This window comes from Rhincodon typus, chromosome 42 (genome assembly GCF_021869965.1).
Source record: "Rhincodon typus isolate 14 chromosome 42, sRhiTyp1.1, whole genome shotgun sequence".
Lineage (NCBI taxonomy): Eukaryota > Metazoa > Chordata > Chondrichthyes > Orectolobiformes > Rhincodontidae > Rhincodon > Rhincodon typus.
In genome coordinates, this window is record NC_063373.1 from 2,030,567 (window position 1) to 2,055,762 (window position 25,196).

Consider the following 25,196-nt stretch of genomic DNA (forward strand, 5'->3'; position numbering starts at 1 on the left):
TGATCATCACTTCTCAACACACACACACACCACTGCCCCAGCCCCCAAAACAAACCTCTTCGCTCCCTACATTTTTGGTGTCACACACGGAAAATCTGAGGTGTCCCGCGTAGAAAGTTTAGCAGAAGTCTCCCTGTCTGCAAACTCAGTCTGATTAGAGACAATGAATGGAAAGATAACTTCTCAAATTAACTTCAACAAAGAAATTTATTTTATTGAGACAACTTGTTTTAGATCAGTTCATGATTAAGCTGTGCGTCAGGTCAGTCAGAGATCAAGTTTGTTTCTGCTTTCAGTTGGCGATCAAACTTCTCTTGGGTGAATTAAATATAGACTATCTCCATTTGTTCATCTTTGTCTCAACATCTGGGAGAAAATTAATGTCTCTCTTTTCTGACGTAAATAGAGACTTGTGGCTATCGAAGTTATCAGAACGTCATATCAAGATCAGCCTATCGCATGATCCGCAGGAAGTGACATCAAATTGAACGCAATCCAAACTATCATATTTTTTTTCTTGTTAGACATTCTGCAGATTTTTGAGAGTCAGAAATATCCTTCGAAACCCAGAGCAGCAGCAATGTGGCTGTGTGTTCTCTGTTTGGCCTCGGTGACTTCCAATGTTTGTAAGCAGTTTATAATTTAAAGGAGAGTTTAATGGTTGGAGGAATATATTTGAGAAACAGAGTACAGAGTCAGAAACAGAGTTAGACAGGTATCGGAGGTGGATTACAGCACACTTGGTAATTGCGTACAAGCATCGTCTCTGTTTTACACAAAGAGTGAACGGATGTAAATCATAACAGAAAAAAAAATGGTTTATGTAGAATGCGCTACAATTGAAATTTTGAAACTGACCAAAAATTATGCAGGCTTGGGTTCTTTTCTCCACAAAAGGGATGACTAAGGGGTATACGGACTGATATCTTTACAACAGTGAAAAGATGTATGTTCTGGTCACGGCACAAAATATTCCACTTGAAAAGGATTTTAGAACCATAAATTTAAATGAAAAGTTCAAACGACACAAACAGATCCAATGAAGATTTCAGAAATTTGTTTAAAATGATGAATAGCTGGAGAACAGGAAGAATGTGTTTTTCATTGCCTGAAGAAGTATTTGTAGTGAACAGTAAAGATGCATTTTAAATGAGAATTGAAAAACAATCGAGGAAGAAAGGGATTGATTGATTTGCTAATAGAATGATAAGAAGAATTAAGAAGGATGACTCTGGTTATTATCGTCACAAGCATGGGCCTAATGATGCGAACGAGTTTTTTTCCTGTTCTAAATTCTATCTATTTTTAGATAAGATCGTGAATTTCTAAAATCAGGTCATTTTTCTCAAACATTTATCAGTGATATCTGCTTTCTCTAACCTTGTGTTCCAGATTGGAGTGATGCCGTTTCTGTTAGTCAGCAGGATCCTTCGCTAATGCAGACGGAGGGACACAATATCACTTTAACCTGTACCTATCCTAACGATGGTTATTATTTGTTCTGGTACCGTCAGTACCCGGGCAGACAGCCCGAGTTCGCAGTCCGGAGGCACACAACGGGCAGTGCTGAATTAAAGGCGGATTTTGCTCAGACCCGGTTTTCTGATGTAGTCCAGCAGAAAGACAAGTTGTACCGATTAACCATTTCAGAGCTGCTATTGTCTGACAACGCGGTCTATTACTGTGCAATGAGCCTCACAGTGATAGAAACGAGCAAAAGCCTCGTACAATAACTGCTGCATTTTTCTAGGTCACGGATACTGCTGTTGAGCGCTGTTTATAACAACAGGATACAGACTAACAATTCACATTACTGTGAAGGTAAAATCCCGGTGAACAGTCCACATGGTCAATAGTTGAAGTTGTTCACAGCGAATACTGATTCTGATTATTGTGTTAACAGTGTGAGGACTGAATAGTCTGCTCCTTCTTTGGGAATCCCTGAGAGCATCTCACTCACTTTCAGTGAGAATACAAACTGTGCAGCTGGCCTGGCATTAAATATTTCTGTGTACCGCAGTTTTGGAAACAAAATGGAACAAATAATTTTCAATGTGAATTTGCTGAATTTAGTAAGAAGAGCAGCTGCCAAGTGAGAAACATAATATTTGCACAAACCTAATTGAACACCTCTTAAAGATACACATACTAAAGATTAAGAATCCGTAATATGGCAACATTAAAGAGGAATATTTTCAGGATACAAGGAGAGGACAAAGAACAACGATAAATTAACTGCAATAATCCGTAAAGACAGAAGTGGGGTTTTCTTGGAAGACTTGGTCAGAAAACCAACTAAATATGAATGATTAATTGAAGAAAATGGCACTTGTCATGCAAAATGTTAGAAGGGCTTTTAGAAATATAAATTCGCCGGCTAAGGCTGTTTAAATAATTGAATTAAAAACAGTTTATTTTGTTGTTGTCCATTCCGTGGTGCTTTCTTGTAACAGTTAAAGATTCAAGAATGACTGGAAAAGTCAGGGCAGATAATTTGGGAAACTCGTGTTAAACAAAAAAAAAACTGTACAAAATGTCATAAATTCCTTAAACGCATGTATGAGTGATGTTCAGAATGCATCCTATATAAAGCGAACATTCTCCAATGCAGCACCTGTTATTCTCTGTTGTTAAAGAAATGGGTATTTCTCAATTCAGTGCTTTCTAAGAAAACGTTTAGAAAGTCTTAATTAGCCTGCAGTATCAACGTCCCATGCATCTCCCACTCCCCATACCATTCACTTTGTCCCATTACAGCAGTGTGTTGACTGTGGCTCTCACTGGTTCCTGTCATTGTAACCCTTAGCACTTAGTGTTACACCACATTGTCAGACAGCCGCAGCTCATATTCCCCTCGTATTTCCAAATGCAGAAAATCGAGCATTAATGTATTTTGTTCTGCCAACACTCCCATTATTTAGGAATGTAGGTGAAGAATTTCACCGGGTCCTGACGGCTCAATTACAAGCCGTACGTATCATCTTTTGTCAAATATCTGAAATGAAAAGTCACAAGTTTCTCCATCAAACTGCATCACTGTAACCTGCTCCTGTAAATTCGAGTCTGCACAATTAATGCCTGCAGAAATATAGAAAGACAATGTTTTTTTAAAGAATTATTACAATAAATGTTATACAGATAACAAACAAAGAAACGCAGCCAAAGGGAAAATTGTTGCAGTCATATTACCTAGAAGTGAACATTTTACAGCACAGTAGCTTACCGATTAAAGGATTTGCAGCAGTGAGGAATGAGCAAATAATAAAAGTCAGCATGTTTGCAGAGTGGATGGTTGGTTTGAACAAAGGGGTTGAATTTGAATTGTTTCAGCTAAGTATCAATGATGTGTCATATCCCATTTCCGTGCTGATTAGCTCATTTCTGACACAGACACACAGTCGCCTTATAGCTTCATTGTTCTCCAATTTTAAACCTCAAAGTGCCGGCCATATGAACACAGGATGGGAGCTGGAGGAGGCCATTTAGCCTGGCGAATATGCTGTACCAGTGAATGAGATCATAGTTGATTATTTCGAGTAGAAATCTCAAATCACTTCTTTCCTTTAAGGCCCACTAATCTATCGACATCGTCCGAAATATACTCAACACAATGGCTAAAAAAGATTTCCTGATGACCGAACTAAGTTCGAAATGAGCATTGACTTCAATTTTCGTTTTTAACACAATGCGTTTGACCACTGTGGGATAATATTTAATGATGTTGTGGTATTGGTGTTACTGTGTGCCATTAATAGCGCTGCTCACTGATCATGAACAACTCGGACAAAGACGTTTTCACGGGAAAATACTGAAGTGTCACTATGTGAAACATTATTACCAACACTCATCGATCCGAAGCAACTGTCACCCAGAAACCTGCGACATTTATTATTCAAGCTTTTCACTCGTTCCCCACACTGTCAGACTGAATTGTCCGGTTATAGCTCGCAGTGTCAGATAGCAGCAGCTCCAATATGGTCAATTGGTAAAACTTGTTTGCTGGAAGGCATCAGAGCCTAAGCCTGAGCGAAAATCGTTTTAAATTCAGCAGCACCGCTGTGTATCACAAGAATGAAGACTTGGCCTGTCTGACGAGATCCTGTCCGTGCCAGGATAAGGAATCAACATTACCGGTGTCAGTGCAGTTTAAAGTGAAATATTTTCCCTCTGTCTGTGTAAGTTTGGGCTCCGTCTGAGTGACAGAGCACTGGCCTGGAACATAAGGTTACAGAAAGTGGAAATCAGGGATTAAATGTTTTAACCAACTGAACTAAAGGTGTGAATTCACGGTGTGACAAAAAATAAAATCGAGAATACAAAAAAATCATTAGGCCCATCAGTTCCACGTCCGAGTCCATAATAATCACAAGCATCCTGATTGTTTCAATCCCTCACTTTATCTGCAAATCACTCCATCGCTTTCTCCTTCACGTGTTCTCCTCGTCTCCTTTTAAATGAATCTTTGTTGCTCACTCCAAAAACTCTTTGTGATCATGACCATCTCATTCCACTTATTTTCCAGCCAAAGATTTTTTTTTCCTGAAATCCACATCGGATCGTTGTTAGCCACTTGAATTTTGTTGTTTAAATTTAGAGATATGTAATCCTGCACAAGTGGAATATCCTTCTCCATATTCGGAAACTAAGATCTTTTCACCATTGTAAAGTCATCAACCCAGTCAACTGTTCGTATTCTCGCCAGCAGAGAAAAAAAAAATCAGCAGACTATTCATTATTCTCTAAAAGTTAAGATCTCTCAATTCCAGGATCATCTCCATAAATCATTTATCTGTGGTGCTTTGTGTCTCTTAATTCCTCATGTCACACGCAGGCCAACGTGCAAACCATAACCAAAACGCGCATTGATCCACCTCTGATACGAGTCTAATGCGGGTACTCTGTTTCACGAATTCGTACCTCGAGAGATTAAACTCTGTTATAAAGTTTATTTTTTTTTCCCAACTACGAACGATAAGAGTGAGAAGGGAGAGCAACATTGCTGCTGCTCTGGGACAGCAGGGATATTTCTGTGCCTCAGAAACTTGCAGATCATCGGACAAGAAAAAGCAGACAGCATTGTTTTCGTTTAATTTGACGTCACTTCCAGAGGATCATGTGATAGGATGAATTGGATCTGCTTGTCTCATGACGTCGATAACCACAAATCTATGTTTCGCTCCAAGAATAAAACCGTTAATAGTTCAGTCTGTTGATCAGGAAAATATGAATATTCACAGACATGTTTCACTGACTGACGGGAGTGACAGTTTGATTATTCACTGTACGTAGAAATAACTTGAGTTCTGTATGTCCTGAGATACAGCTGAACTCTGACCTAACAAACAAATTGTCACCTAATTGAGCTGATTAACTGCTTTGTCGTTTGATAACCTGAATAAGTGGTTTTCAGTGAAAGAAAAACTGTTGCTGAAATTAGATTCAGATTTTTTTTTTCACCCACTGTCATTAGTTATTCTGAGTTTGCAGATTGATGAGGTCTGGTAAACTTCTACGTGGGGAACAGGAGAAAATGCTTTTATCTTGTCACTAGTTAATAACAGCAGCCAAACAGAGATGGTAAAACTGTTACCAATGAACATGATAAACAGGCATGTTTGCGTTAGAAGGCAGAGTTAATAACTGTACCGTGTTTCACCTGCCAATTCCTCAACGTGGACTTCATTTACATCGCAAATCTCATTTCTGCATTTAGAGCTCATTGGAGCAGTTATCCAGAAACATTGTGCGGTTGCAATCTGTTAAATGTTGTTAATCAATGTATATCCCTCCACAGCTTTTTAGACCTTCAACTTGTCCCAAGGTAACGATGTTTCTGTACGAACCTCCTTCAGATCCCTGCCACTGTGTCTCTCAATTCGCAGTAATTCACCACGTTCCAGACAACCGCAGCTGATAAATTGTGAGAATTCCCTCACTTTTCTCCTGGTCAATGTCAGCAGAAAATCAAGATCTGGCACCCTCAGCTCTGATGATACACATTGTTGTCGAAGTAGTTCAAGAATTTCAGGGCTTTATTTCAATCTTGGTGATTTTGTTACAAGCAAAATGCAGCAGCATTACTCGAATAACTGTTAGTAATGATTAACACATTTTGTTCAAACCATATCGCTCAACCCAGCGCCTGGGAGACAGAGTCTGCATGACCAACATCAGCAAAAATTAGGAATACATAATTTCAATATATTATCATCACGCTATGGTACGTAATAACATCTGTAACTGAGCATTTTCTAGATAGAGAGAAAGCACATTTAAAACAATGTCAGCTTGCTGATGAGTGCATAGATTTTACAATGAGTTACCAGTTATTACAGCTGCAATTGGAGAAAAAAGATTATAATGAAATGGCCATGATTGCAGGCATTTAATGTGGTTTCACACAACGCAACTGACCTGAAATTTGTCTTATGTTCCCCGGTTCCTGACGTTAGAACGGCAGCAGTGAACGTGACACGCACGACGACACGAATTAAACTCAAAGTTATGCATCAGTTACTTCAGTATAGGAGCTGGGCGGAGTAAAGCGAAATAGATCGTATCTGTCGGTATCAGTGTCGATGTTTCTGATTCTAATATCTGTGCAGAGGCATTTGAGCTCCGTCCAGTTAACATAAAGAGACCTGTAGAAGACTAGATTAGTTATAATGGCTTAAAATAAGCGATACCGTCAATCAATTGAGATCCTTATTCAATATGAATGAAGTTGGGACTGATTGATACGGTCGATACGAATGGCGATTTAAGAGCAGCAGATGTGGAAAAAAAATAAAAGGTGGACGCTGCTCTGTGAAAACAAAATCACGTTGATATTCACAGTAACTGAATCGTTCACCAGACCTTTATTAATAAATGACACCCGGCTTTTCTTTGGACTTCAATTTGTGCTGCCTCCTCTGGAAGCATCTGCTAAGACTGGGAAAGTGCAAACCCTCGACTAACGGTTGTTACAAAGTGCAAGAAATCGGTCTCTTTTTTATTAAGGCGAGCACTTTTCTGCAGTTAATATTTCGAGCCCAGTGTTCTGTTCTGACATTCTAAACGTTAACTCTTATGCAGCTATATGTTTGTTTCTATCTGTGATAAGATCCAGGGGAAGAAACAGATTGAGAATCAGGGAGAAAACAATGGGCGTAAGTCAGCAAGCAAAGATTTGGTCGATGCATCAGGTGTTACATAGTAGGAACGAAAAAGGTACATATTTGGAAATAGCCCGAAAAAGTAACTATAATGTCATGGAGGGACATAGATAACCATCCAGTGAGAGAAACATATGCAACGATATGGAGCCATGAATTCTGAGAATAAAAAAAAGAGAAACCACCAAACAGATTCCAATGATTCCAAGGGAGAGACAAGGTAAAATACACGAGATATAATGACAAACTCATTGATTTTAATGTAAACATGAATTCCAGGAAATGTAAGGAAAATACTGTCTTACATGTCATCTGTTCGGAGCAGATTCAGAGAACTTTTTTACATTGAACTTTGGTAATCGCGAAGAATGCCTGGCTGCACCCGAGCAAACCGAATATTATATCCTCACTTAGATCTGAGCTCTCTTTGTTTCTATCACGCAAAGAATATTCGTCAATTCAAGTGGATGGATGACAAAATCATGGATTAAGATTGGAAATAACGGAAATAATCTCTAATTGTGTGTGTGTGTGTGTGTGTGTGTGTGTGTGTGTGTGTGTGTGCGTGTGTGTGTTGTGTGACTGTGTTCGGAAAAAAAATCAATGCACATTGTAGCTCCAATCTGTTTAGCATGTGTTCTTCGTGTCAATCTTCAATTCAGGGCTAATGTGATGTTTAAGAGCTAACCACATTCCAATGGGTCATGATGACAGATTTCATTCCCTCGTGGGCAATGAGCAAACATTTCGAATTTTACGACAATCCAGCAGTTTGATGGTCACTTCTTCAGCTTTGATCGCTGTGATGAATTGTTTCACTAAATTCAATTTCGTTTATTACCGTGGTTGTAATATGAGTCAGGATTATTAACCCAATTTGCCTCGATTGCTTGCTTGATAGCATGGCCATGATGTTGTCAAATCACAGCCAATGCAGCCAGCACACAAACGCGATGACAGAGCTCCCACTTGTGGCGCAAAAGGTGTGTGATCTCTCTCTGAAAATCTACTGAATTCTCAAATGATTGAAAGAGGTTTATGCGTATTAGTGCTTTTGTAGTAATAATGATAATAACAATAATAATTATTATTATTATTATTATTATTATTATTATTATTATATTCTTTTATTATACATTTGCATGCAGATTAACATAGGACCAATATTAACTTCAGTTTTCTTTTACTCCTTCTTCCGTTTGTTCATTTTCAGTATCCCAAACAGATCTGTTGTGCTCCTTCAAACTAATGTAGAAGCACCGTGTTCACTATAAATTCCACATGTTCACACAAATAAAGGCGTGTTCAGTGATGTTGATTCGATTTGAAACTTGCCCAAACTGATTGGATTGTGAATTCTTTCTCAGTTATAATTGTACGCATGATTTGACTTCTGCATTGAAAAGTGGAGGATTAGTGGCCGAAGACTAGAGCTTGTCAATCTGAAAACGACTGTCAGAGACTCGTGTGTGGAGAAGGGAATAGAATTGCGCAGAAAGTTTCAGTTTCCATGTAAACAGCAAGTTTGATTACCAGGTTGTTTCTAGCTTTGTCCTTCGCGACTTTTTCTGCAGAGTTCCCATAGAGACACGATCTTTTGGAGAGTTACTCTCATGCACATTTACCTGGGTCATGCAGTAGGCACTATCAACAAGCTATACAAACGTTTTGGGCACTACATTGTGGAGGTAGAATGCATTGGATATAGTGCCAGAAAGTTTCAGTGAGAGATACTTTTTTTTTATCTCCAGAGCAAGGAAAAATATACCTGTAAGTCTGGATAACGGATATCACAAGGCACAGTGACCTCCCCAATCTTATTCAACAGAAATACCAAAAAACTGGCATCAAATACATTCATTTATGTCATTATCATCTGTCCTGACACTTAAACTCATTCTTCCGCTTCCTGGATCAAATTTCGAACATAAAATCGGCACGCCAGTGTAGCACAGGCTATCTCAAGTAAAAGGTAATTTCCACTGATTAATGGTAATTGGCATTCCATAATTATCAGGAGCGAGGCCTTTGGTGCATTTTCTAGGAAGGCTGGATTACTCAGTGCATTCCTCAGCGGACACCATTTTTTCTTACCCCCAAATCTGAGTTCTTGTTTCTTTTTTTTAATCTCGTGATCGAATTTATATACGATTAGTTCCTCATCTCTGGTTTTTGGGGTTTATCATCACCCAATGTAATCGTGCAGTTTGAGAATGCAGCTCACAAACGCTTTATTCATGTGATGCGATGGCCTAGTGGTATAATCGCTGGGCTATTAAACCAGAAACCGAGGTAGTGTTCTGGGGACCCGGGTTCAAATCCAACCATGACAGATGATCGAATTTGAATCCAATGAAACATCTGCAATTCAGAATCTAATAATGACCGTGAATCCATTGCCAGTTGACGAGGAAAAACACATCTAGTTCACGAATGCCTCTTCGGGTAGGAAACTGCCATCCTTACCTGGACTGGCCTACGTGTGACTCCAGGACCACAGCAATGTAATGAACTCTCAACTGCCTTCTGGGCAGTGGATGCTGCCTGGGCAGTGACACCCTCATCCCGTCAATGAATAAAGGAAAAAAAAATGTCAGTTGGCAATAGTAGTTGCCATAGATAGGGCTGTTTGTATCCAATAAGTTATTTTGAAAAATCACTTCGGGACTATCTCAGAACTCTTGTAAAAAAAACGCACAAAACCAGCCAACTACCCGCTTCACTACTTGTTTATATCCAAAGGTTTTCGCATCAGAGAAAAATATCAAAACATCTCATTATCTTCCTGGATCTTGGCATCAGGCATAAGTTTGCGATTTTCTTCGTGCAGCACAGATTGTACTCAGAGATCTGCATCGAAATCCATGGGTCACTGACAGGCCTGGTGTTTTTTTCATTTTCGGTACCGTCTTTGCATCTGTGGGGATTCTGGGCAAAATATTGTAGTTCGGCAGTCGCTCCTGAATGTTAGGTAGCTGCATTAGTACTAGTTTTAGTAGCATATATCTTTGATACACATCTCATTTTCAATATTTAATGGTCTATATTTCATCCTTTAACAGCATATTTTCTCTCGTTAGCTGGTGTACTTTCTTCTCTACCATAGAATCATTCAACATTATTGACTTGCCATTTCGGACAATCATTTATTCCAATTGCTGCAATTTGTGGCGTTAATTGTATTTGTAATTTCCTTAGCATTAATTGCGTGTTTTTTTTTTGTTCTTTTTTTCTGGTTCAAAAATGTTATTCCATTATTTTACCAGTGGATCTCATTCAAAGTGCCAGTATAATTTCTCCCTTTCATGAAACTATTTTCTGATGACAAGATACCATTTCACCTTTTGCATTATACTGTTATTTTGACGACGAGACTCAACGATTTATCCAACTGGTATTACAGAGTAATTGCAATTCCATCACATTAGTTTTAATTCAGTAATATCAGCAAATTAGCGCAAAATCATATTGTGACACAAGGGTGTGTATAAATTTTGATATTGCCGCTGATGCTCTGGTGAAGCCATGCACTATATTGGAAGTGTAAATGATATCTTAAAGTATTTTTGAACTGTTCTGATGGCGAATTTGCAATCGTTATCAGCGAGAAAATGTAAATCTATTGCACTGTTTGCTAGCATTTCTGTGAATGAAATATCACAATAGTTTTACCGATCTGCTGTTTTGCTCCTGTTAATTTGCGTAACTTACAAAATTAGTTATCACTTCCTGAATTTGAATTGATTATACGATTGATTAGGACAGTCACAGAAAAATACCCACAGCCGATTTGTTGACTGAAAACATTGAGTCATATAATTCCCGAATGAATTTAGTAAATGTATTTATTGAAGGAAGATTTTCGGCACCGAGACGTCGATAATTGACGAACATTGTTAAAGAGGTCAATTCACAAACGTCCCTTATTTTCTGTATCTCACAGGGCACAGTGTTTCTCTTGTCAACATCTGACCTTGTTTCGACGCAAATTTTCTCTTCCAAATTTGGTCCTAAATTGTTTCTCAATTGAAAAGGTATCAATGTAAAATTTTCTTCTACTGCAAGCACCCAACAACATATTTGATTCGGCCGTTAGAAATGATAACAGCTCTCGCATCGAAGATGGAATGTTTATACGTCAAGACTTAAATTTCTGCAAAGCAACTTGTTCAACTCGAGATCACAATAGAGCAAGGGTTGCATTGTAAAAAGACACTTCCTCTTTCCAGTTGTTCATGTGTACGCACAATATCAAAGTGACAATCAACTGCAGAGCTGGTTTAATTAAAGTTCTTAATTAAAATCGGTAATTGAAAGCCAACCTCAATCACAGTTACCACGGGGCTATCATGGTTTGTTCAGCAATGTCCTTTAGGGAAAGAAATCTGCCATCTTCATAGGTCTTGTTGACATGGGACTCAAGAACCAAAGCAAAGTGGTTGATGTTTATTTGTTCTCTGAAAGGGGCTATCAAGCCACTTAGTGAAATTTCTCATGGGCAGTATACATTGTCCTTGTCCTTGACTTGAAAGTCATATGAAGCCACAAGTAAACAGATAAATTGTGCAAGTTGAGTGCCAAAGTTCTAAACAGTGAATATTTCCGCAATAATTCTTGGGATGGAGCCACATTTGATCAATAGAGATGTGTACGCCTTGCTCTCATCCGTTTCAACACTAATTGCTGCATATTTTAGAATGCAACAGTTGAGTATTTTCTACAACAGTTTATATTTTCGAATTTTATGACATTTTCCATCCCATGCTTCCTCCTTGCTTTGCTGTGTTTTTGATTTCTTTTTCATTTTCCAGTTTATGCTTCGTCAGACAATTTTACTTCCTGGTGTGACAAATAGGCTTTACTTTTAAGCAGAATATTTTTTAAAAATACAGAATCAATTTTCCCAGAAGTATAATTCTTTAAAGAGTGAATATTTCATATGCTTATGTTTAAATTGTGAGAAGGACAATCATGATAACGAACCTATGGGCGGGGATGGTGGACAGGGCACTGTACCTAAAATAAAAGCCGCTGATCTGGTTGATAACGTTTGCAACAATGATCATGAAGAAATCGTTTACTATTATTGCAACCACGTAGTAGGTGATACACCGTGGCAGTCCCACATTCTTCAAAATAAGATAGTGATGCCTGTGAGTGGGGCCAAAATAGTGCCTGAGTCTTAATAAATTTGGAAGTCCATATTAACAATGTGGACTGTTCGGTGGGAACTCACTGCACAGTAACCATAACATCGATGCTGATTTCACACTGTAAATTGTATAATCACTGAATGCGGTTACTCGTTTCTGTGCATCTAATAAAATTATTGCAATGTAATAATTCATCATACGATACTATGCTAATACTCGTGCACAAAGGCATTTTTTTTTTACTGAACTATGAAATCCTACTATACCAGAAATCACGAAAAATAAAAACTTGCATTCGGCACATTTAAGTTAAAATTTAAAACTTCAATAATATCACTGCTAGTCCAAGCAATGAACTGTACTTCACGGAACACAGTTACAATATCACATGATACACTGATATATGTTCAATCCTTTTCAAGTCTTTTACAGTGACAGACTATTACATCGAACATTAAATAAAATCACACTGATTCTGAAAGGGAAGAATTTTTTTTAATCAAGATTTACAAACGTTATCAATAGCTTCATCGTGAATGATTAAATACAGGGACATCAATAGCAGCATAAATGTGTTACCAAATTATAAAGAGAGGCAATTGGATGTCTGTACATCGTGTTTAAGAAACAAAGGTAATTTTAAAACTGTAGTAATTTTCTCGCCTACACATGTAAATTATCCCCAATTATACTGAGCGAAGTCTCCAGAAGAACGATAAAGATTACCTCACAGTTTTATGATTTACATCTGTAACATTGTCAACTTGAATGATTCCATTAGACTTTCTTCGAAAAGCTGGCTGCAAATGCCTTGTTTTCCCCTCAACACAAATAATGCCCTGGCGTCTCCACTAAGCACAGCCGAAGATGATAGCTACTGAGCTGACGTCTGATCTTTGACCTAAAATTAAGTTTGTCCCATCTTTGCCGTTTTTCCAATTAATTCGTGGTATTACGTGTCACATTGGAGTGTGTTTGGTTTATTGTTAAAGGGTTTTGTGTTTATTGCTTTAGTGTGAAATATGTGTTTGAATAGATTTCCTCGTGCATGAATCACTGAAAATCCATATGCGGGTACCACAGGTAATATGAAAGACAGACGGAATTTTGGAAATTACTGGAAAAGGAATAGAGTATAAAAATGGGAATGTTTTGTTGCAACTGTACAAGGCATTAGTGAGATTGCACCTGTAAATATTCCGTACAATTTTGCTCCCCACATTTGAAAAAGGATGCAATTGTATAGGTGGCAGTTCAGAGAAGGTTCACGCGATTGATTCGAGAAGTGATGAATTTAGCTATGAAGAAAGATGTCATATGAAATCTCACTGAATACTCCCCACTTAACTGGATGAGCGCAGCCCCAACAACTCTTGAGAAGCCCGACACCATCCGGGATAAAGCAGCCCTTTTGACTGTCATGACATTTACAAGTATCCACCCGCTTCATGCTGAGTAGCACAATTGTGTATTATCTACAAGATGCATTGCCAAAACTTACCTTAGACTAGATCCTCAGACAGAACCTTCCAAGCCCACGACCACTTCCATTAGAAAGGGGAAGGGCAGGAGTTATATGAGATTAACAACACCTGCAAGTTCCCTTCTGAGTCACTTAGAGTCCTGATTTGGAAATATATTCAATATTTCTTCAATGCCGCTGGGTTAAGATCATGGACACGCGCTGCACCTGTTCAAGAAGGTCATCTTAAACATCACTCTCTGAAGGATAACCTTCAGAGATGGGCAATGGATTGCATCTAATAAAAACACAACCCTTCTCGGCCAAAGACCAAATGCGCAATACTCCAGCTGTAGACATGCTGCTGCCTTATAAAGTCGAAGAAACACTTCACAATAGTCTCATCAGATAGGCTGATCAACGGCAAATGGAATTCAATTTGGGTAAGTGTGAGATGGTGCTCTTCGATAGCGTAAACAAAGCAAGGGATGGATGACGAATGGTAATATGACATGAAGTACCGTGGATCAGAGGGACCTTTATTTATGCATGTCCACCGAGCCCTGAACGCTAAAAAGGCAGATGGCATTCCTGCCATTTTGAGTCAAGGTAAAATTATGAAAGACATAGTTAGGGTATACAGAGAAGAACTTTCCACAAAGTGGAATGGACAGTGACAAAAGGGCACAAATCTAAATTAAAAGGCAGCTAATTTAGAGGGATGTGAGGAAACATTTCTTCACCTAGAGGGTGGTGAAGAATCTAGAATTCATCGCCTTTAATGGAAGTAGAGGCAGAAACACGCATTACATTTAAGAAGGGCAGGAAAGCTGACGTTTCATGTCAGGAACCTTCTTCAGAAATGGGACCCGATTTCTAAAGAAGGATTCTGACCCGAAACGTTAGTTTTCCTGCTCCTCTCATGCTACCTGGCCTGCTGTGTTCCTCCAGATCCACACTGTGTTATCTCTGACTCCAGCATCAGCAATTATTATTATTTCTAACATTTAAGAAGTATTTAGTTGTGCTCTTACCATGTCAAGGTATACACGTGCTACAAAATGGGATTAGAGTAGTTCATTATTCCTGATCAGTGTACATTCGTTGTGCGGAATGGAGGTTTTCATTCGAGAGAGATGATTTATGGCAGTTTAAAATTAGGGTCACCATGTATCAGGCGAGGTGAGGTGTTGAGCAACAGAGTCATTCCTAGTAAACTCAGCTGGCATAGGAATCGAATTCATGCTGCTGTTATCAATTTGCAAGGCAAGCCAGCCAACCAGCCACGTGAACGAACTAACCCCCCCATCCCTCCTGCCCCCGATAAAAAGAACACTACTGTATATTGAAATAAATACATTTTCAAGATATGGGGAGAGAGTAAAGAAGATGGAAATTTGATACCTCTGGCAATGTCAGAACAGTTATGACATACCAGATGACTTCTTGCTTTTTTTTTCCCAATAGAATCGAATATGGCTCGTGCTCGATTCTCCACTGAACGTTCTTTCTTGTTAATTTGTTGATTTTTTTAATATATAATTTCTTTAGAAGCACAGAGCTAGAAAATTGCGAAAGGGAAGCAGGAATTTTAAGCTTTAAACCTTGCATGCATCATGTGTATGATAAAACAGACATGAGAAGAGCAGGGAGTGCTGTGGGATGGGCCATCCCCATCCCATTTGTATGGGGATGCAGCAAGTATACCCAACGTTTTATTCATTTCTACATAAGCAACATCACTCTCATTTATCAACGATGTAGAATATGGTTAACTTTATTAGAATCATGCCCTGACTAATAAGAATTAATTTGGTCCTGTGACTATTTCATCAAACGACATTGCATTTCATAAAAGATTCTGTTTCATGATGACCTCTTTAAAACATATTATCTCTGTTCATGGAGCACTTGATAGTTACCTTGCTTTAATCGCAGTAGATAATGCCATATCGTTCTTTGTAGCACACGAGACCATGTCTTTCGAATTCTTTATTTCAATGTTACATCACATAACCAAATCTAGTTGCAAATTGATTAGCGGATAACTGATATTAGGTGAACAGAATGAGATGTAGGTTTCTGCTGCACAAATAACTTGCAGAATTTCTCAATAAAACACTTAATCTACAGTTTTGGAAGTTTTGACGAATATGTGATAACTAATAGCTCTTTTCATGACCACATGGCAGGGAAGGACGAGTGTTTATTTAGGCGTGTGTGCCAGGTGTTTGAAAAAAAAAACATAGAAAGAAAGAAAGAAAGAAAGAAAGAAAGGAAGGAAGGAAGAGAGAAAGAAAGGAAGAAAGGCAGAAAGAAAGGCAGAAAGAAAGAAAGAAAGAAAGAAAGAAAGGAAGGAAGAGTGATACTGGGATACCATACTTCTCTTTAAGGTGTCAGCAAACCATGAACAGGTTATTAATGGTGCTAGAGAGTGAGTCCTGAACTGTGCCGATCTGAAATGCCCATTATGTAGCTTGTTTCATTGTTAAACGCTACAGGCGAAGGTGTTGAACGGCAAATCAGAACCTTCGTCAACTCCTCTCTAAAGTTTTTTTTTTTTCTGGGCTACCACATAGATGAAGACCTTATTACAGGAACTCAGCAACTACAACATTTTCATAATTTCTTGAAAGATGTACTGAGGGTCATTGAAATCCAAGCTAGTGACATAACCATGATCTTTAACCTGACCGTAGAGGAAATATAGAACATACGTGGCCCAAAAGAGGAAGAAGCTGGGTGATGTGATGAAGAGCAGAACAATGGAACTCTTGTGATTATCCATCTCCAGATCTTCACGATTGTTAACTTCCTGGAGCCTCAGGCGGGCTCTGCTGGCCGCTAAAATGTGTCTTACAGTCAGGTCATTCAGCAGCAGAATGAGTAAGAAAGTGAGAAAGGGGGCTATTATGTGATCCAGCCAGTCATAAGCCTGCCAAATTGGGGAAGTGTAGAAATTGGATTTGATCAAATGGAACCACGGCACCCTATTCACCGTGCACAAATGTTTGAAGATTAAGTAGAAAGCGACATTCTTGATGCAGCTCGGGAAACAGATAAGTCCTATTAATAGTGAGGCAGTTTTCTCAGTGCAGTATCTGGTCTTGAAGTTTTTGTATCACCCGGCCACATAATGGTCAATGGTAAACGCAATAGTCAGACAGATCAAACAATATCTCTTTGTATTTTCTAGCACATAGCTCGGTCTGCACAAAGGGGTTGTGGGCAAAACACAGTTCCGAAAATAAATGCTTCCAATCCAGTTTAGGATGGTAGCAGTTATGATAAGCAAATCAGTTGCCGCTATTGCCACCAGGTAGAAGGTGATGCATCAAGAGAGACCACGCAGACCTCGGATTAGGATTATGATCGCCACGGAATTGGCTGTGGGAGAGCAAAAGGGAGCCTTGTGCTATAACTGATTCAAAACAACAGCTGAAGTTTCCTTTATTTCATTTTGAAAGTCAATGAATCTGGTCCTTTGCCATCTACAGGCTGTTTATTTCTAATACATTGATAATTGGTACCTAATGGTGGGTTATGTATTTTTCAACACCTAAGACATTTCAAGCAGCCTACCTTGACAATTCTGCTCTCTAATGTGATGTTACATTTCCTTTAAGAGAGATTTGTTCTGTGTTTTTCTCTTGGAGACAGATGTTGACACAGTGGTTTCAGAATTGTTGCTTGTGAAGTAGTGTGTAAACAGCGTTTAACTCATGAGTGTTGTTTTTTATTTTAATTTTTTCAATGAAACATGAGTGGCTGAAGTCAGGCTCACAGAGACCCAGGATTTTAGTTTTGATTCAGTTGTCATTTGGAGTCGTCTGTTCAGGCTGATAGACGCAGTTTTCCCTCTCTGCTGCAGCGAAAAACTTGAACTGTCGGCCTCTCTATGTTTCTAGATTGATTCCTTCATTGCTTCTTTCTCTTGTACTGGAGACGACATGTAAGTTTGCCGAGTGTGTTGATAAGTTGTTGTTATATGGTGCCTGTTGATGATTAGCAGTTAAATGAAATATTATTTTACTAAGTATTTCAATTGAGTTAAAGCTATGTCTTTTTTTTTGTTTCCACTTTTACTGTGCAGTAGAATAACGTGCGTTTTGTCTTAATTCTAGCGATGGATTGAATGACATCTGGAACATAGCGTGTTACACTTCCATTCAATAAACAAAAAGTTACCAACTATGCTATTTCTTTAATGCATTTTCAAGTGGTTTGGTCTGGAATAATATTGGTCAGTAAGCCAATCTTATATGTATCCAGTTTATTGGTAACTCATGCATTTCTTGACCATCTCCTTATTTATCCATCTATTCATTAACACTTTGTCCACATTGTTTCCTCTTCTGGCACTGTCTCGGTTTTAGAAAAAAAAAAAGATATTGTTAGAATTATACAAATATCTTCGTAGTTTTAACGCATGTAACATCGTACAATCTTTAGGGATCACTGTGAAAATCCAATTATGGTGCATTGTATGGACCCGAAATGAATCATTCTACTAGTGGTGTTTTTACCTTTAGCTGTCGAGACTCTGCTCTCTGGAAATCCTTACGTTAGTGGTTTATTTTCAACATACGTCTTCACCACGTTTTTTATGACCTTACACGTTGATCAAGTTTTTGTTCATCTGTCATAATATCTGCTTATTTCATCCAGCCTCAAAATTTCTTGTTAAATTTGGTATCAAACAGCCCGACCATATATAATATACTGGCTGAGGAAACACGGGCGTCTGCAACTTAACAAGTGCTAACTAAGGATGAGCAAACATTATTGATGTCGTCAGCGACCACAATATTTCAAACAAAAAATTAAGAATCGCAATCAGCAAATGTAAAATCCAAATGTAAAAAAAAACGTCCATCACAACACACAGTATATAATCGATTTAAACTCTTGTATCTTCATTCAAGTTGTTCAAACATTTCAACAATTAATTCCAAATATCTTCCTAACAACGTGCCTGTTTAGTGGGCACTTGTCTACTGCAACAATTGCATCAAATGGTGCCATGATATTACCACTGCACTGTTAATCCTTCGATTCAGATAATGTTCTGGGGACTTGAGTTCGAATCTCCACCATGGTAGCTTTTGGAAATTGAATTTGGAATTAAGAGTCTAAGATGGCCATGAAGCTGTTCCCGGGAAAACCGATATGTTTCACTAATGTCCTTTCGGAAAGGAAAGTGCTATCTTTACCTCGGCTGGTCTACATGTGACACGGGACCAACTGCAATATAGATGACTCATAACTGCCATTGGACAGTTAGGGATGAGTTGTCAATGCTGGCCTAGCCAGCAACGCCCTTATCCTGTGAAAAAATAAAAGGGAAAAATCCGTCCAAAGGTCTCACTCTAGATTTCTGTAATCACTGTATGCATTTTTATACAACAATGCTCCCAATATAGTGAGTGCGTTAAATAATTCATTTTGGAAAATGACTATAAGATTAGTGCATGAAAATTCCATTTTACTAAATTATGGTACGTTGTTTTGATAAACAGTACCAAATTACAACAGCATTTTAATAAAATAGAATAAATTCTAATGTTCAATAATATGACAAATTAAGATTTATGCTGTGTAATATCTTAAAATACGTATTTCAGCAATGTAATAAATGTACAGAATATACGTTTACAACATTTTTAATACTCCATAATGCAAGTGCAAAGTTTGTACTCTTATCCACCAAATGCTTTATGATGTAAAATTGTGTATTTCAAAATATTGGACCACAGCCAAAGTCCATTATGCTCAGACAGTTATGATTATTCGTAATATGAATTCCATTATGAAAGGGATCTGACAAAATATCTGGAGATTTAGAAAAGCTGGTGAACTTACTTGGCATCCATGACTTACCAGGGACACCAGTAGCAGCGAGAAAGGGATAGCAAAAGGCAAAGACTGGGCCATTCGCTCGTCCATGCATTGTCTTTTGGAAAGTAAATGTATGACTGATAGTATAGTATTTAACACGGTGTACCTCTCGCATCATCCTTCATTTATTCCGAGTGAGATTCTACAGAGGCAAAATAATGTTATCGGCCGAATTTTAGATGCAGTCCGCTGAACAAACAGATTACCTTATGATTTTCAGACATCTATTTGTATTATCGATGATACGAATGATTCCATTATATATTTGGATCCCTTTTAGTTTCAAACTCTACAGATACCCTGGCCCAACAGACCGTGCCTTTCAGTCCCCATCAAGTGCTTCCCCTGATGGTATATACTGAGCTGAGATCCTTCTTGCAAACTCAAACCTTACCCACTCCCCACACCCATTTCTACTACTTCTCAATCATTTACTGCTTTTAGGTGTCACATTTATTTGTGTATTGTGTTTGTTGTTAAGCGTTTCCATGTCAATTCTTTCAATGTTATGTACTTTTTAAAAAAAGTGATTTCCAGCAGAAATATCTGAATCCAATATGAGCTTAGATAGAAGGGTACCTGAGTAGGGAACATCAGTTGCATATTATGGGTCATATGGATAGTGAAGATGGGTTCAAATGTTCAGCTAAACCTAAAATGCATAAAAGGTCTCCAATAGCTTGAGTAGCGAGGTTCTGATGCAAAAAAGCTTTCAGGTGGCCCGATGCATTGCAATGAGAATCGGAGAACCAATGACTGTAACATAGTTTACAAATACAACATTTAATGCACTGTCAACTGCAGCAATTGTAGTAATCACTTGGATAACTTGCATTAACCAAAAATAACCGTAGATTTTATACACGAATAAACAGATCCTCATCAAATAGCTCGATAGTCAAAGTGCATGTGAAAATTGGGAAATCAGAACTTCGTGTAATAGTAACGAGCGACTGGTGAAGCTAACACACAAAGAAGCTACTGTAATAAAGCAAGGTGACAGGGAGGAGTAAAATATTAATCAAGGCCTAGTACATTACAAACAGAGACAGGGTATCCTCCACAAATCACCAAGACTGAGAATAGCACAGTAATAATCAGAGACTGATGAAACATGAACAGATGTCAACATTTCATTGCAAGTTCTCCCCTACATTCTATCGTGTCTGATCAACAATGGCCTAAGAAGGTGCTAGCAGTTTTGTCCAATGCTGCGACAGTAATAAACCTGTTTGTTAACAAGACTCTGCAGCGAAGGAAGCAAAAAAAAACCTGAAGATCGATGACAGTCATGCATTTGGGTGGACATTCGGCCATTACATGTAGCGAAATTTTGAAACTCTGATCTCGAAAACCAATCACGGGCACAAAAGTTAACAACGTTCTTTGCCCGTCCACATCTCAGTTCATTCTTTGTCACGATAAGTGATGACGGGCATATTAGAAATCTTCAAAAACTATCATCGTTGAATCAGATATAATCAAAATGCAAAGTTTAGAAATGTTCATTTAAATCAAAGGGAAAGTTCATTCTTCTTGGATATTGAATGTATAAACTTGGATATTCACACTGGACCGCCTTAAATTGCAATGTAATTGTCAGCTGCTGCGCTCACAGGCACTATCAGGTCTAATGCTTCAACCTTCTGATCAAACGCTGAACCTTTGTCCCGCCAACACTTTCAAGGAGATGTTAAAAAAGAACCTCCAGCAGTTTTAGTGGCCTAACAATGAAATGATATGCTTTCGACAAACGGATTGCAGCGGGATTTACTCGACTGATCCCGGGATGAAAGTACAGTGCAACGAGGTTTGACTGAGTCTGTATTCCTTCGAGTTCAGGAAGAGGACAGTGAACCTCATTGAAGTATATAATATGAACAGAGATGTACAGAGTAAATGCAGGAAGATTTTCCCCCCGGATAGGGAATCGAGAACAAAGGGACACAAAATATGAGATATAAGATTATGTCTGAGATGAAGAAATGCATCTTTACCCAAAGGTTAAGAATCCCTGGAATTACCTATCACTCAAGGTTCTGGAGACCGGGTTAATGATTCAAGAAAAACAGCTTTTATTCAGGTTTTAAAGAACTTCATAGGTTTTGAATTAAGTGGGAATATGATATTGACATAGGTGATCTTCTATAGTCATATTGAATGGCAAAGCAGGCTGACCGAAATGAATAGCATACTCCCACTAATAGTTTCTGCATCTATATCAGTTGAATGGCTTTGAAACCGTATGTGTATTAGAGTAGGAGTCTATTCTCTTGAGAACACAGAAGCGCGAAAATGTTTCAGTTAAATAGTTTACATGATGAACTGTTTTCAAAGGGTAGATGTTTCGAAGCAGCTTAGTTTGTTTGATACACTTGAAAAATAGAGATTATTGGAAAATAGCCGAAATTCCATCAGAGTGTGCAATTTCCTGTCATATGGAGAGACTGAGAAGTTAACATTGATTCGTTCATTGTAAGCTTTGACAAATTGAAGACAGAAGGAAGCAGCTGAGGGGCACTAGGATCTAGATGGAAACAATTGATTCGTGTTTACGTGGATGAAGTCTTGTATGGAGCTCAAACACGGTCAAGGACGTTTTGGAACAGATATCCTGTTCAGAAGTATCTGTTTAACTTAAAATGGATTGTAAACTCTGATGACAGAACTCGATACAGAATCGATAATTTGAATAAAAGCATTGAAATGCTCTAAACATCGGAAGAACCAGTTTCGAGTAACAGGAAAACCACTGCAGTAACTGAGCAGAATTAATTCAACGGACAACTGTAAACATTTTTTTTTTCAAATCCTGTTTTAAACAAAGCGAATGCAACATAAGAAAAATAACACTCAGCACTCACTGAGTTCAACAATCCTGAATCCAACCTTGAATTAGAGATAGGAAGAACTGCTGATGCTGGAGTAGAGATAACACAGTGTGGAGCTGGAGGAGTACAGCAGGCCAGGCAGCATCAGGAAGGCAGGAAAGTTGACGTTTCGTGTCTATTTTTATATCAGAATGAGCCCACAGTTTGTTACAGAACAGATCAAACCTCCTCAAAATATGTCAAGGAGACAGCCTCGAGCCTAAACTTCGTTTCTTTTTTAATTTAAAGGCAAGTGAAAGCCGCTGAGTTATAGATGTCATCCGATTGTTCAAACGATTAGGATTTTAGTAAATCACACTTTATTCTTACTCCAACAGATAACGAAGAAATTGTGTAACTTTAACTCGATCGAAATACTTAACACGGCAATATAATATTTAACTATGACTCGTCACCAGTTCCAATATAGCAGAATTCCATAAACACGTCCTTGGCAAAGGCAAACTCAGCAAAAACAGATTTGACCACTTCCTATCTGCGCCAGTGAAGGGAAAGGGAAAGAATGGTAAGAGTTAATCTAGCATCAGAGACAGCGAGAGTTGTAGCTTGCAGTGCCACCTCCTAAACCCCAACTTCAAAAGCTGAAAGCAAAGCTAAGACCATGGAGGAGACACCTCTGCGCTTGGTTTGAAACACGACTCTTGAAAGAAAAATAAAGCAGGACTGAACAAATCCCTCTTAAAGGCATATCTCGTGACAATCTATCCTTTGAATAAGCTATCATGAATTCAAAAATGAAATGAAACCGACTGAAAATATTTTAACTTAAAGTGAGTGCTAGAGAATTGAGGATATTAATGTCAAAAAATTAAACCAGTGAATGAAAGTCTTGCAGAAATTCTCAGAAAATGTGAAAAAAATCTCAGAGCTTGGCTTTGCCGACCGTTATTTCACGACAAGCAAGCTGAAAACGTACTGATTAATTGCATTGTTCATTGTTAAGTCTTGTTTTGTGAAGAAAAAAAATAACACAGCTAGGTTTCTCCTGGCCAACGAATTTTTTTTTTTTTTTTTTTTGGAAAATGATCTTTTGTTTACTGCCCAGCAGATTCCAGTTCTCTGGTGTCCCGATGTTCACTATTAAAACCCTCTGCTGCTGGTGACATCAAGAACAGCAGATTAATCCTCAGATGTCATGAATCCCACTATCGCAATGAACGAGTTTGGAATCATTACTAAATAATAAGGTATTAAAGCTTATTTCTGGAAATGGCCATGGAATTCGTACTGGTGTCGTCTCATCAATGCCCTGTAAAACTGCAGTCTCATCCTTGCACCTTTACTCAAGCCCTATTCTAATAATGGTAAATTTGGAGAAAAAAAAAACTAAATTCCCTCCATGAAATTGCTAATAGGTTTGTGAGCAGTTGGGGTATCAATTTTCAATATTTTACTATGCTTCGATGCTGAAATAGACAGAGATGTGATCGGTAAAGAAGCAATGGTTGTATTTTTAAAGGAGGAAATTGAAGTCGAAAATTTTCAATGATCTACTTGAACATTGTATCAATCCCAGTGAATAGAATGGCAGACCTTTGGCACTACAATTTATAATCTAATATGCTTGAATGCAGGAATGCAATTTAATGGCCTCGAGGCCCTGGCGATTATTTTCTTTTCATCAGTTCATTGTAGTTATTGATAAAGTGCTGCTAGAGAACCTTTGATACATCACCTATGAATCGACGATTGTCGCCCCCGTAGTGAACTGAACCTGAAGGGAACAAGGGGACGTTCACCAGCATCCTGTGCTTAAACATATCAGGATGAACAAGTAACAGATCGTAGGCAAGTCGTGGTCATGGCGATGTCTTTCAGATCGCTTTATCTCAAGAACAAATCATTTTATTCAATTCTCCCAACTAACTTTTGGTTAACCTTGCTTGTTCTAATCTATCAGTTTGAATTTTTAATTTCTGAACTAATAACCATACATAGCATAACGAAGTCATTAAAATCATTAGAACAAGCAAATAAAAAAAAGACCTCTGTTTCTCAGATCCCTTTTCTTCAATTCTGCACGATGATGTGTCACACGTTCAAGCGTTGTAAAGAAGTGAATGTGAATGTGGACTGTGGCAATAAATTATTGCTCAATGTATCGAGTTCTGTTTTCTCATTTGGTAGGACAACAATGGCATGATAGAAACAGCAAACGTCTTTGAAGTACGGTGCTGAGGTAGGGAAGAACGGATAGCAATGGTGTTTCATGTGTGCATTTCACGCCCATTCTCAGGGGCTAGATCATAGCTTTGGGCTAATGTGTGGGAATTAGTTATGAAAAATATAACTGTTACTAAGGTCACTGATCAACAAAATGCATTAACAATTCTGACGCCTAAAACATGAGACGTTAAGATATTGAGACAAATGGGAAAGGGCAGAGTCAGGTGACAGAGGGAGAGAACTTCAACCGTATCTACCACCAACAGGACCATTTGTTGAGGTTTCGTAAAGGTATGGTTTGTGTGGACGGGGTCAGAGATTTCAGAGCTATTACGTCACCTACAAACAAGGTGTTGTTGCTCACCTTCTCTGATATAACCATTGGAAGGCATAAAGCTGTTTCTACTTTTGTTTGTTTACTGAACTGTCGGTAAATTGTGTGTCATAGCCGAATTTCCCTCCATATATT

At 38.3% G+C, this 25,196-nt stretch overlaps 1 gene segment (V, D, J or C); it reads left to right on the top strand.

Moving 5' to 3' along the window:
- Positions 1-551: 551 nt before the first annotated feature.
- Positions 552-1,733, top strand: LOC109932638. The segment is given in 2 exon segments: positions 552-626; positions 1,393-1,733. Coding segments are annotated over 2 exon segments (387 nt in total).
- The last annotated feature ends 23,463 nt before the right edge of the window (positions 1,734-25,196 follow it).